The sequence below is a fragment of the Styela clava genome, chromosome 2 (assembly GCF_964204865.1).
Source record: "Styela clava chromosome 2, kaStyClav1.hap1.2, whole genome shotgun sequence".
Lineage (NCBI taxonomy): Eukaryota > Metazoa > Chordata > Ascidiacea > Stolidobranchia > Styelidae > Styela > Styela clava.
This window is the reverse complement of record NC_135251.1, coordinates 20,088,545-20,102,863: the sequence shown is the minus strand read 5'-3', so window position 1 is coordinate 20,102,863 and position 14,319 is coordinate 20,088,545. Positions and strand designations below refer to the sequence as shown.

Genomic DNA, 14,319 nt, shown 5'->3' with positions numbered 1-14,319 from the left:
AATATATAAGTTTGCATTCTTTACCAGCTTAACGTAATATTTCTTGAGAATTTCCGTTTCTGTGATGTTCAAATTATAATGGAGTTTTGTTTTGGAACGCTCGATTGCAATTCTTATCAGCTCGCAGGTGGCTAAGCCACCTCGTGTGTCCGCCATTGTTTGCCTACTGCCGACATAGACCACAGAAACACTTTTCCCTGACTGCTGATAATTCATTACCCTAGAAGTCTATAAAGCACCCAAACTGCTTTTAGTGTTGTAATGTCTACTTCCAAGCCGGTTTCCCCAATGTATAAAATACTTTTAAAGTACACGATTAACGACACTCACATTCATACGTACTTGGCAATGAAAACAAAAATTATTAGCACTATGTTTCAATCATCAGGGTAAGTTTCTGTACAAGATTGTTATCTATATATTCCACTTATTAGAAACGAAATGGACATGGATCGTTTTGTTATTATGTTGTTGTCGTGAAAAAAATCGCCTTTCTTTTCAACTGCTGGGCTCATTTGCTTCAAAAAGTTTCAGCTGAACTTGTTGTTGTCGCTAGTTATATGTTATGCTGCTTTAATGTGCTAAACAACTGCTCTCGATGTAGTTGCCTAGACAAAGAAATGGTAACTAACTAAAATTTGTGAATCTTAATGCTCTACGGCTGGGGGGCCAACACGCGGCCCGCGAGCCGCATGCGGCTCTTGCTCCGGTTACATTACAAAACCAAAGGAATGCCAGAAGTCCCGCTAATTAGCATGCATAACAATAAATAGCTTGTAAATTTCTGTGATAATCATGTTGGTTAATGACATTTACAATAAACTAGAATTAAAACAAGCCGAATAAAGGTACATCTGATTTTCATGTGTGTTCTTGTTTATAATGTGACTCTTCGCGGGAATGAAGTATCAAATGCGGCTCTTGGTATCTAATTGGGGTTGCCACCCCTGCTCCACGGTATAATTGATTATGTATATATAAAACTCTTGTACCATCAGGAAGGTTGGGATTCTATCATTCTTAATTTTTCCATGTGGGTTCTTACCGAAAGTTTTTGCGCACCGAAGATTATACCTTTATAAAATCAGGTATAAACGGATATTCAAGGAGTCGGAAAAAGAAGTGAAAAACATTTTTGTCCCATAGTTGTCTTTGTTAAAAATATAAATTTTGGAAATGTTCGAAACAACACCGCTAACTTACGAAATCTGAGTACAACATTCATATATATTAATCTTTTGCATTTCCTACAGACAAAGAGGAAATCAGTGCGATGAATCAAGAGAAAAGTTTAATTTCAATAGTATTACAAGAAATTTAAATGTCGCCTCGCGCCAAAACCAAGGAGGTCACTGGCTGTATGGTGCATGTCACCGAAAAACGATGACAACTTATTATGGAAAAATTATTAATTCAATTCGAAGAATAATATCTAATTTTGTTCACAAATTAAACCGCTACGCCCTCATGGGCAAGGAATGATCGAATTACGGGCGAGGATTTATTTAGTCTTGTCGCACGTGCATAACAGTAACAAGTAAAAAATACAAACAATAATTTGATTGAAAAATTATATATAATACTTCTAGGCAGTTTAGTGGCTTGGTTTATTCACTAAGGAAATAATTGCGTGCCCATTGATAAAATTTCCAAATTGATAAGAAGGCGAAGAGACTATTTCTTGCGCGAACGATAAAACCCCAAGCGAACTTTTTCGAAACATTAGACCTGGGATTCACAAGTATAAAATTACGAGATTTTCAAATATACATATGGAAACCGATATCCATTTAATTATAAATAACAAGTTTTCCTCTCTCACATGGTTTACTTTAGATTAACCATTTAATACGTGTAGGAGAGTTTTCGTGCTATCGAATAGACCAAAAATATTTCGCGCTATTGACCAGGTCTTATTTTCAGAGGAGGGCTTATATTGTGATCATTTTCAAAATTCAGGCTAGGTCTTATTTTCGGGGAAACACGTTATCAGCAACAAAGGCAGTGGAAAAGAAGTAGCAATTCGGCACATACTACCGGTACCTCGATATGATTGATAAACAGTTGTGTGAATACCGTATTTGTTATTTTTATCTAGGCAACTGAATGAGCTGTAGGTCGGAATTCACACAAGGTCATCTAATTTTTCAGATACCTAATATAACATAGAAATAAAATACAAAGTAGTTACCAAAATATTAGCGATTTATTTCATTGATGACACAAAAAAGGAAGCGAATACCACGCTTGTTTCAGAAATAAAACGAAAATTAGAATTGAAATATTTGATCATGTCAGTAAAATTTACGTTTGCAGATAACACGCAACACACTGTTTGAAATTTCCTGGCGCACCACAGTATTGCTTCTACACAGTTTCAAATTTAACATTTACATCACATACAAACATATAAAAGATGCTGATATTGTAAGATGGTGCTGTTCTAAGTAAGTATTTTAGATGCAAAACATTATTCTACATCAGACAGATAGTGTATATAAAAAGTTTATGACAATAAACTATATAGTTGCTGGTCGTCGTCGTTCAACTTATCTTTCTGAGAAAAATGAGAACAAATGAATAACGTCAGATACGATAAATAAGGTATCCATGCTTGAATGAAAAATGTAAACAGACCATGAAAACTCTTTCTTCTGATGGAAACCCCGACCTTTCTGTTTAAACGTGAACTTAGTTGCGACTTCTGATTTTTGTGTCAATTTGATATAAAACTAACACTACACATTATCAACTCCATTGTTGACCTCAGGGGTGTACCTAGGAGAGGGGGACGCTTTTTAGACCGACAAGACACTTGAAAACTCGCGTTTTGCGGCATACAGCCGGACCCGCTAGCTGATACGGTCTAAATTGGTGTCTACGTCCCCGGTTGACCTAATCATGGTTTTAAAAAATCGAGAAAAACTAGTAATGAAGTTTAGCAATTATTGAAACATTCTTATATGCTCTACTTAAAAGACTCATTTTCATATCAAAATAGACTACCTTAGTATCGAAAACTTACATTTATCACTAGTATAGTCATGAAACTTTTGAGTGAGAAGGAATTAGAAAACATATGATTGGATAAAAATACTTTCACATTATGTAGTTCATGTGGTATGGAAAAAAAGCATTCATACAAGAGTTTGTTTTCCATTTTTTCAATTAGTTTAATAAGTTTAACCAGATTGAAAGGATGAGAAAAGTTATATACTTATTTGAGATAGAAATTGTACATCCTTACGATTGTAGATGTACATGATTAACACAGATAAATACATATGCCTCTGATGAAAACTTACCAATGAAATGTTACCACTCATAAGCATAATAAAAAATTTGAATCAACTTCAAAAAATACTTCAAATAAGGGTAATAAGTGAATTTGATGCGAACTCTGACACAAGTCAATATCCAGATCATCATTGATACAATACCATAAAAATTTGAGTATTGCAAGAATGGCTACAGAGAATTTGATAAAAAATATGATTAAAAAAGTAAACTAAAATTAATTTCAGTTAAATTGCTCGAGATTGCACTAAATAATATTGAACTACTTAGCTTTTGCATGATAAAAAGAAATAATTAATATGATAAAAACTTTAAAAATGTGGGGATTGGCATGGGTGATTGCTTATGATATCATCAGTATAAGGCATTGCAAATTTTCAAGCAGGTGTATTAAAAAATAAATAGCAGAAAGTTATATCAGAACTTGTGAACACTGCAATAACAAGTGAAGCGTATATCATGGGAAGAATTTAAAAACATTTGCTCAACATGAAATGGGTTCATAAAAAGATGATTTCGATTTTAACACTTACAGAAGTATTTGAAGTGGTGAGACCACTATGCAATTAAAATCATTATTAATATATTTGTCACTGCAGTTCTTAATTAAACCATTTCCTAAACGTATCAAATTAGGTATATTATAAAGACAATGACTTCAATATATACTTATTTCAGGTAAGTAAATTATTGTGCCATCCATGCACCTTTATTTTTTTTAAGATTTCAAAAACTAAAACCGAAAAAAAAAAAATCCCTCCAATAGTATACTGCACAGGAGTGACATTCATGACCACAACCTTAATAATAAATATGATTTTTAGGCAGAATAAATTTTTTAAGACCAAATAGTAAAAGTTTTAAAAATCACAAAATTACATTCATAAAAATTTGGCAGATGATATATAATAAATTAGCAGCAATACATTTGACGGACCTAATTGCTTTCAATGTAAAATTTGAGTAAATATGATTTCTTTATAGAGCATATTAAGGGTATCGTTTCGCTAAGTATGTTGACAAATAGTCATACACCAACATCATAATCGCACCACCTGAAATTACAAAATACACATTATCAAATTCTTTCCATAATGTTATACTTATCAGGGACAGTTTAATTGTCCAAATCAAGTATCATACAATACTAAACATTGAAATATAGTTTTTTAGAATCAACATTTGTAAAAAATACTCACTTGGCCCAAGTCGCATCAACTTCGGCACAAGACCTTTGAAAAGTGCTCGGAAACTGAAAATTAAAAATAAGCTGTTTTTGCAATATTGCAGGTAAATTATAATTTTAAGAGTATAAGAGTTCGATTGCAATAATCGTTTTAGACAGACAAAGCTGGAAATTATATTCAGATGAATATTAGGCAATGTTTAGTACAAAAAATCTATTATTTAACTTTGTCCCACTAAAGTCAATGATTCAAATATACATAGAATTAAAAGGTGTTTTCCAATACAACTCAAGTTGACTTTCCATGTTACAATACCATAATTATTTTCTGACCATGTTCGAAAAAGATAATAAAACAAATCTGAATCGTTTCAGTTTTATCCTTAAAAATGCCAATCTTGATACTCACCCCTCCTCTCTAGCAATAAGCAACATTGTTCTATGAGCGTAGTAATACTTGATTTGACCCGGCACGGGTTGTGGACCCTGTATCCTGCTTTTTGCTACATCGTACGGGATGTTAACAGTTGATGCGATTGTACCACCAGTGAACCCCATCAATAATTTAATGCCAAATTCTTTCGCTTTCGACTGAAGAAATAATTATGAAACAGAGTGAAAAACTATTGAAATAATAAAAAAAAAATTAAAACTTTGAAGGATTAATAAACAAATTGTTTTGACTTATTTCTAAATTGGAATAGCCTATTATTCTTTTCTGATTACAATAAAACATTTAAAAATAAACAGTAAATATCTTCAGCATGATAACATACACAATAAGTTAACACTGAATTTCAGTGATTCGTTGAAATCTAATATTCGATATAGCATGCAATAATCTAAAACGAACAAAATGTACAATGTAATTCATACACATAAATCATCAACTTTACAGGCATCGATTCATCTGAGTAACAGTGAAGACCCCTCGTTATGGGAAAGTAGAGTCACTAAGCTTGAAAATGCGTATCAACAGGTCGTCTGATGCTAAATTATCACGGTTCTTGTTAACACCGGAACCATGAATAAGGACACGCTTACATTGCTAATAATTCTTGTTAAACTAGACGTTAACGAGAGGATTATGTAAATCATGCCTAAAGAATAATGTAACAATTCAAAAAATAAAGCAGAAAATGTAACATAAAGTTCCGGCGGGTTGAGGAAGGTGATGAAACGTATGGTGTGAAAAGATAAACCCCTCGGCTATGGCTGATTGGGAGTAAGGAGTTCAAATCCTCAATCAGCTGTGGCAGAGAATTCATCATTCACACTATTCCGGGGTCATGCCAAAATGCATCTTTATCATAGCGTCACGCTTTCCGGTAAGAAATATTGAAAGGGCGATGTAACAGCAAGTGCCCGTAAAAGCTAGAACGATTCGAATGAGTAGAAACAACTGTTCAAGTTGTGTAAACTATTCGATTTGGATGAAATATAATAACATATGCACACTGTACAGTTCATGTACAAGCAACTTAAGCATATGAAACAGACCACGATTATAGTAAACCCTTGGGATCCAGTGTATATGATTATTCTTTGAGACTATTATGCCTAATGCAAAACTAATTAGACAAGTTTCTTCTTACAGTTCTACAGCTTTGAAAGTAAAATTACATCAAAACTGTTCAAAGATTAATTTCATTATATGTTTGGAATCTTGATTTCATATAAAGAGTAGGTGAGTATACAAATGCTATGTGAGTGTGTGTGAATTAAGTTACTCTTTTTGTTGAGTGAACACATACCACTTTGGCATAACCTTCCAACTTATATTCTGTTTGTTATAATTCTTACTTAGAGTGTTGTTTGCTCTTCTGATTTCATAATCAGTTTTATTTTTATTTGTTTTTATCAATTATTTTATCCTCTGTTATGCTGATTATGGAGTCGAAATAAATTTATAATAGCTGATTCAGATTCAAATCATGAGTAAAAAGTCCAGATACACAATTTTAAACATAGCGTGTGAAATATGAATCATAATTTGTCACAATGAATTGGCATAGACCTGGTGTGAAAATGTCGCTATCAAAATAAATATCCATTCAAAATCATTCCGTGCGAGTAGAAAAGCATTCAACAATAGATTCCATGACAGGATTATTAAAAAGCACAGCGAATATACTTGAAGCGTATAATATATTTAAAATTAAAACGTTTTATTAATAATTGCTCTTGTAGCAGGAGCGAATTCCAGATATTTATTTTGAGTGTCCAGATATGAGTAATCCAATAACTAATAATACTAATTGTAATCAGAAAACACAATTTATGACATTTTGAGTCCTTAATTCTGCAACAAGTCCAGCATTGAATGCACAAAGACAGGATCCCAATTATTTTGATATGATGAAATTTTTGAAAATTACGATGGTGCAGCCAAAATGATGAATGCTTTTAATGGTATACATCTTATGAAAGTCTTCCCACATAAAATCTTCCATGAAAGCTGGCTGCAGGGTAAAGACTAATCTTTGAGACAAATTGTGATAAAATTTTATGCGATGACAAACAACATCTGTTTCTAATTTTCCAAAGACTGTTTCAACAATGCGAATCAAAATACAAAACAATGTTGTGAAAACACAGGGAATTTGATGTCAGAGGTCAAAAAATATAAAATAATCAATGGAAAGAAGTCAGATTATTTATGACCGAAGTTGTTATTTTACTTGGACAAGGTCAATCGACAATGCTTATCTTGGGATAATAATCAATGAAAAATGAGCAGCACTAAAATTACAAAATTTTTATCTAAGAATTTATACTTTTAACATATTGGTCTGATTCATAAATCAAAGAGTAAACAGTATTATCATTTAACAAATAATAGTATAAGTATTCTAAATAAAGTTTAAATAAATCTAAATTTTGTATGTCGTTGTGGAAAATTCTCCCAAGTTTCTTCAAGATAGGGTTTATCATATGATAATAACACAGGATTTAATTTTATGCATTTCATGAATTAATTTATTCATTCTATGGCATTTCAAGTAGACTAAAAGCCAATAAAATGAGACTGAGCTTAACTAAGTAAAGTTTAAAATATATTATCACTGGGTGTTGCCGTGTTACCTTCCCCCAATCTCTAAACCAAATAAACTTTGCCGCACTCGCCAAGAAATAACATCAAGACAGAAACAACACAATAAATGGGGCACGCAAAAAGCATCTTATAGAAATGGAAACGTTTCAACGAATTGTCAGCAAAAAAGTGAAATATAGTCTGGCAAATGACAAGTCGATCGTTCGTGTTTTGCCACATTGCGTGACAACAGGAGCAGCAGACGTTTGAGGCGATGTGGGCGTATCGCATAATCACTTCACCCGATATAACAAAAACAAAGGGCATGAAAGCGGGATCATATGGGGCGAAATGGGGGTTGGGCGTCATTTGAATAAAGTAATCATGAACAAAAATAGAACGAGAAACCAAGATTAAGTGCGGCTTCCACTAATGAGATTTTCATCCAAATATTTTGAATTTTCTTAAATAACATAATAACAACAAAGTATCCCTGGTGATGAATCACTCGATTACCGTTTACAGAAAAAAATTGTGGATGTGACATGAGTCATACAAAAAGGAAGAATTGCAGATTCTAAGTCTAAAAATAGACACTTTTAAATTAAATTACTTCTATCTATTTCTGAGAACATGTTAAATAAGAAAACTTTAGGACTGATTTTAAAGTTAGAAATAATTTTTATATAACTAGGCATTGTTAATATTTTAATTCGTATTTGTTAAAACATAATACTGTCTCCAAGAAAATAATAGCCCTTATCATTCAAACCTGACATAAAACATTTTGAAAGCGTTCCATTAATCAAGCAACAAATTTTTAGTGATACATTTCTTAGAGTTACTTTAATCAAATAACTACTTGGAAGAATGTTTATTCTCTAACTATAAGTGAAATTGCATAGTTTTGTTATGATTTTGAATGTGTGATGTGTATTCCCAGCAAAAAAAAATAAATATGGCGAACAAAAACGTGTTAGATTTAATAACTAGAATTATGGATTCAATTATATAAAGGCTATCAATGAATAGTCAAGCGACTCCTAGTTAACAATAGTGCATAATTCGGCCAAGAATTTGGAGCTGTTAATATTTCGAAAAGGTACATCCGGCCGCACCTTAGTATTGAAAATCGTGAAGACAACCAGTTTTATTTTTGTATCGATGTCACTTAGCGGCATTTTTTATTTTTCGAAGGAGCAAAAAGAGGGTTTACGATATCAATCAAAATTTTTGAGTAGATGGTGGCTTGTGGGTAAAGCGGCAGATTGCCCTGTGTCACGGGTGATCGCAAAAGAGGCCGGTAATAAAATCAGCGCCGAAAATAAGTGTGGTCGAAGAGGTGATGATACAATGAGAAATTTTTCTCAATACGGCTAGTTTTCAGTTTGGTAAAACTAGTGTTCCCCTTGAAAAAAATTACCAATGTTGTCAAATGGAAAACACAACCGAACATTATTGAATTAAAGAATAGCTTGACCAATAAAAATCAACAGGGGGTAAAAGGATAGTATCTAGTACCTAGCACTCCGTAGACAGCCAATATCAAATATGAAGAATTTGGTCAATATATAATTTTGATCATCAATCTATTTTCTGTGGTTATATATATTTATAGTGGCAAAAAAGGCTTTTTCAAAAGCAATTAGAAAAGATTAGTTTCACACTTACATCTGTTTGTGGGATATGCGCTTTAACTGAATGATAAAACCCAAAATAAACCATATTCCACACTCCATGCCTTCCTAATGTTGCAGTCAAACCTCTATTGATTCCTTGCATTCCTAAACCTTCATTTTTGACAATTTTTCTCGCTTTAGAAAATGTTGATTCTTGCTGAAATAAAAAATAGTGAATCCAATATCTTTAAAACAACAAGAGAACAATGCTCAAATATATGGACGCGAAGTAGTACAACTATCTAATCTTTTATAGTAGACTACCAGTACTGCAGCCTTTACGACTTCGCCTGACTACCAGATAGCAACCATCTCTAGCACGGAACCGTCACAAGGTGCGCAATTTTTAATTTTGATGACATCATCGTCATCGCACAAAAAAATCCCATAGCGCCCCCAGAATTCTTTAGATAAATAAAGTAAATAGTCTTCTAGCGACAACAACAACCTTTAATCACCGTAAGAGTGATTAAAAAGAAAAGCGGCAAGAACAAGAATTCTAACAATATCAACAACAACATTATATCAGAACGATCTTTTAGGCCACTTCGTGTCCAATAAGATTTTTTCATGACTTCAATACTTTAACAAGGTGAGCAAAAACATTGTGCAATATGTTTTAATTTAAGCGAGTTGTTGATACCATGCATGTCCATAGTAGGAAGCAAATAATAGTTTAATCAATGTTTCAAATGTCTCAATAGATCACCTTTATCAGGGCAATGAATTTAAAGTATAAAGTATGATAAAGTTTGTCTGTATGAATATTTCAAACTTTAGGTAAACTATGCGTTATAGTCGTTAATAAAATCTTACCATTTGTGCATGGCTACTTTATAATTACATTCAACAGCATGATAATAAATCGAGAAAAAAAAACACAAAATACTATAAAACTATATGAAAAAGGGCTGTTATGCAACAAATTCTCTCCGAATAGAAATTAAATAAATACTAGAACGTACTTTTTATTTTATAAATGATTTTGAAAAAATATATAAAATAAAAAATCAAACACAAAAATAATCAAATTTATTACCTCAGATAGTTTGATGTTTCTTTCTGATTGAAGCTGAACTTTAACTCTTTCAAAAGGATTGATGACAAAACCTTCAGTCAAACCAGAGCACAAACCGGCGAGTGCATAAACCTGAAGCAGGAGTTATTATTAATTGGGCATGTTTCATTTTACACAGATCCAACAATACCCAAAAATAGTCGTTCCTCAAAAAATAAATTTTCGAATTCCTGTTTTTTGAGGAGTATTTAAAGTTGGAAAAAAGAACATTCATTGCAGCTCCCTTGCATCATCTAGTGGCTTAATGAAGTGCAGACAAAAGAACTTCATTTCATATGTCAAAACAATATTAGAATTCCCTATATTAAATGTTATTTTCACCCCCATATGCTGATAGTGATGAACTTGAATTTACTGAATGAGAGATCTAGGGTCTCTTATGATATTTATAAACCGCACTTACTGCAGGTGTTGCTTGTTGACCAGCACTAAACAGATCTCTGTATCTTTCAAAGCAGAAAAACTGAAAATAAACGATGAAAAGGATAGCTCAAATGAAAATCAAAACTATATCATTGATAATCATACTTTTTTTATTAAATGCAATTACCATATAGGTAGGAAACATTCACAGAATTACCATTTTGATAATGATGGTAGTAATCGAACCGCATTAGACATTACTTTAAACAATATACCAAATTCTCACAGAACTTGAATAAAACCTTGATCTTAGGGCAAATCTGAAAAACCAACTGATTGGTTAAACTTCAATATTGTTTTAAAAACGTCCACTTCAATCCATAATATTCGATATGAAAAAATCCAACGAACACACATCTTTCTTTGAACAATTACTTTTTTAGCTGCCAATTGGATTTACTTATGAGCATATATGCTAACATTGATTTGATCTCAAACTCTAGTTAAAGTAATTAGGCTGTTGGAGCTGTAATGAAATCTTAGACATCTTATTAAATTTGTATTGGGTTACAAAAAATATACCGGTAGGTCTGAAAAATAGCAAAACTGAGATATTTCATTGACATTTCATAATAGGTATAAGAAAAAATGTAAGGTAGGTATGTTTTGTAAGGTTTGGTATAAAAAAGAATAAGTTGTAAGTCAGCAATATTACTTTGGCAATGAGCTGCTTTACAATATATATCAGAAATATTCATTTACAATTATATTCAGAAGCATTATACGAGAACTGGTCCATTGAAATGTGCCATAATTCATTATTTTTGATTACATATGAACTGAATTTTGGCAAAAGAAAACTAACCTTGACTGCACGTTTTGGTGTTTCAGCAAGAATTGGTGGTAAAATTCCTTTGTAAAAAGAAAGAAACCTGGAATAGAAAAGACAGATATAAGCGTTTTAGCCCAATAATACATACCGGTACATTAAATTTTAGAAATATAAACCACAAATAGAAAACACAAAGACCCAACCCTTGGTATACCATTCTCCAGTCTGCAAGGGGTTCTTTATATGCCAGATTTTATTTTATTTAAAACAGACAATGTAGTTGGGATTTGAGAATGCATCTGAAAAAGTGCCATGAAAGTGTTGTTTCAGTTTATCTGCATGATTAAGCCAGTTGCAAACAGGAAGTTCACACTCTGACATTTAAAATCATTAAGTCATTAGTCAATTAAATTTGCTTGTAGAACATGGACGAATTACAACTATGAGGTTGCTCTAATTTAAAATTTCAAGATGTTAAAAAATTCATTCATTCAATATATAACACCAAAAATGCGTTATAATCAAAATACAATGGTCCATGAGTGCATAGCCTTTTTATTTTGCAAACCCACTTTTTATACTTCCTAATACCCATGAGTGCAATAATATGCATAACAATTAAAAAAAAAATTTGATTTATACTGAAAGATTGACTTAGATAAAACAGTAATACCATTTTGTGAACATACCCTTCTGTTCTGTACATTGTACGAAAACAGTGCCCAACTGAATTGTATCTTGTGGGATCATTTGCACCACCTTGCAGTTGAAATCTGAAAGTTTTTAGTAGTATAGTGATGGTATGGTAAAAGCATGGAATATATAACAATAATTCAAATTGAATGTAGACAAATTATTATTCCTATATGTTTTTCACCCAGGCTCTCTCTATTTTCACACATAAAAATTATTTTAAATTTGAAAGTATAATTTATCTTACATTTTTGATACAAACATGATATATATATTTTATGCAGATATTACAATGTTTCACTGTATTAATTCATAAGTTTATTCTTGAAGCACCATTTTACATGCATTGATATTTCAATCAATAATTATACCACAGTGTTCTGGTGTTTAATAAAGGAAATCAATAGTATGCCTACTGCAGCATGATGCTATTTACAATTAGTCCATGTATTATTAGAACAGCTTTCAAGCAGAATGTTTAATCACTCATTAAGTGCTAGATTTATCAAATGATCAATACAAAATTTATTTGGCTCCCATTTTGTGTGTAGCCCGGTTGACAATTTATCAAAAATTGTGAGATTTGCATGTTGACAATCTTTCATGTGTCCAGCAACTTTCAAAATATATGTGTTAATGATAATACACTTTTCTATAGCTTCCGGTCTGTACCAAAACAACCTTTTTGTAACTTATTTTTATACGATAAAAACCCGAATTTATACATGAAAAAAAAATAAAAAGCTTTTTCGCAATAAAAAAACGAGCAATTATTAGGTTTACCTGGTTTTCACTACATCAAGTGGATGCATCAGACAAATTTCCACAAGACCTGAAATTAAAAAAAAAAACATTGTCAACTTTAAATCAATGATTACGATTACAGCAAAACCTATTTATATATTCGTAAATAAAAAAGACAAATATCCTTTGAAAAGAATGCTGACATAATTTAACATGTTTATTAAAAATCAGTTAAGAAATCTATATCAGAAAGCACTCGATACTAAGATCCACATTTGAAACAAAGTCATTTTACAGCTCTCTCAACTCCAAAAGACTCGTTTGATAATATTTAAAACCAGATTTATCTGTTCCCTTTAAAACCCACTAATTTCTTGATGACAAATATAAGAATGAAACCTATAGATTTACCCGCTGAACCACCAGACGCAAACTGTTGTCCCATTCTCTTCCATGATACAGGTTGTTTCGGTGTTGGGGCAGAATTTGAATTTGACATCACTGGCTTTGTAAGAGAATAAAAACAAATAAAATCAATAACTGAATCAACTGTGAACAAAGATGAAAGAGATGGAAAACTAAGTTTAACCGGTTTGACCATGCTGCCATGACTCGCTCCTAACTCATAGACTGAGGAATTTAAATAACAATATATAGACATAAGTTAGTTTAGTCTGCTAGTAGAGACATACGGTACCGGTACCGTACTTGAAGTCAGGTAGGCCTAGTGCCGAAGTGGTTCTTACTGGCCTGAGCTAACTGTTAGATGTTTCAACGTACAGACTACCGGTACCGGTACCGTACCGTATGTTTTTTTGAAAAGTGTCTTGCAGCATTTGCAGTGAGACAAACTTGTATGTATTTCTAAAAACTATTTTGCTCTATTCAGCTATTCATGAGCGGTTCACTGCTAATAGGGTACGGTATTCCGACGTTTTCTGGCTTCTGACCTAGTTGCGTACCGGTACCATATCAATCTTCAAACGAACAGAGATTATGCACTTGCAAAACTTCAAAAGCAAAGTAAGCCTGTGGATAGCTTTTTGAGATACCGTAGGTCAGTAGGTACGGTACGGACACGGTATTGTTCGATATCAGTGGCTGCTTGTACAGCCAGGCAGTGCGGTACCGGTACTGTACCGGTACCGTACCTGGCCTTGTTCGGAGCGAAAGAGCCGAGTACCGGTAAGTGTCGTAATAAAAAAATTGCTCCACCCAAAGTCAAAGCCGTTGATACTGCTGTTCTGTAAGTTGCTTCTTCACATTTTTCGCCTAAGCCAACTGGCTACTCACGCAGCATTATGCAGTCCCAACGGAGTCTTCATATTCCAACCACAGAACCACACGCGCAACCACGGACTTCGATTCCAACAAGACAACTGCAAACTTGCAACAAGTATGCAAGTTGTTCTC

The 14,319-nt window shown here is 32.7% G+C and overlaps 1 protein-coding gene across 1 annotated transcript; it reads right to left on the bottom strand.

Annotated features, from left to right (window-relative positions):
• Positions 1-2,187: 2,187 nt before the first annotated feature.
• Positions 2,188-13,522, bottom strand: LOC120335904 (mitochondrial 2-oxodicarboxylate carrier-like). Its single transcript, XM_039403524.2, has 10 exons — positions 13,318-13,522; positions 12,946-12,994; positions 12,159-12,242; positions 11,503-11,569; positions 10,678-10,737; positions 10,236-10,346; positions 9,189-9,353; positions 4,893-5,074; positions 4,497-4,549; positions 2,188-4,352 (listed from the first exon to the last, which is right to left on the bottom strand). The coding sequence occupies exons 1-10, from the start codon at positions 13,505-13,507 to the stop codon at positions 4,288-4,290; spliced, it is 1,026 nt and encodes a 341-aa protein (XP_039259458.2). The 5' UTR covers positions 13,508-13,522; the 3' UTR covers positions 2,188-4,287.
• Positions 13,523-14,319: the final 797 nt, after the last annotated feature.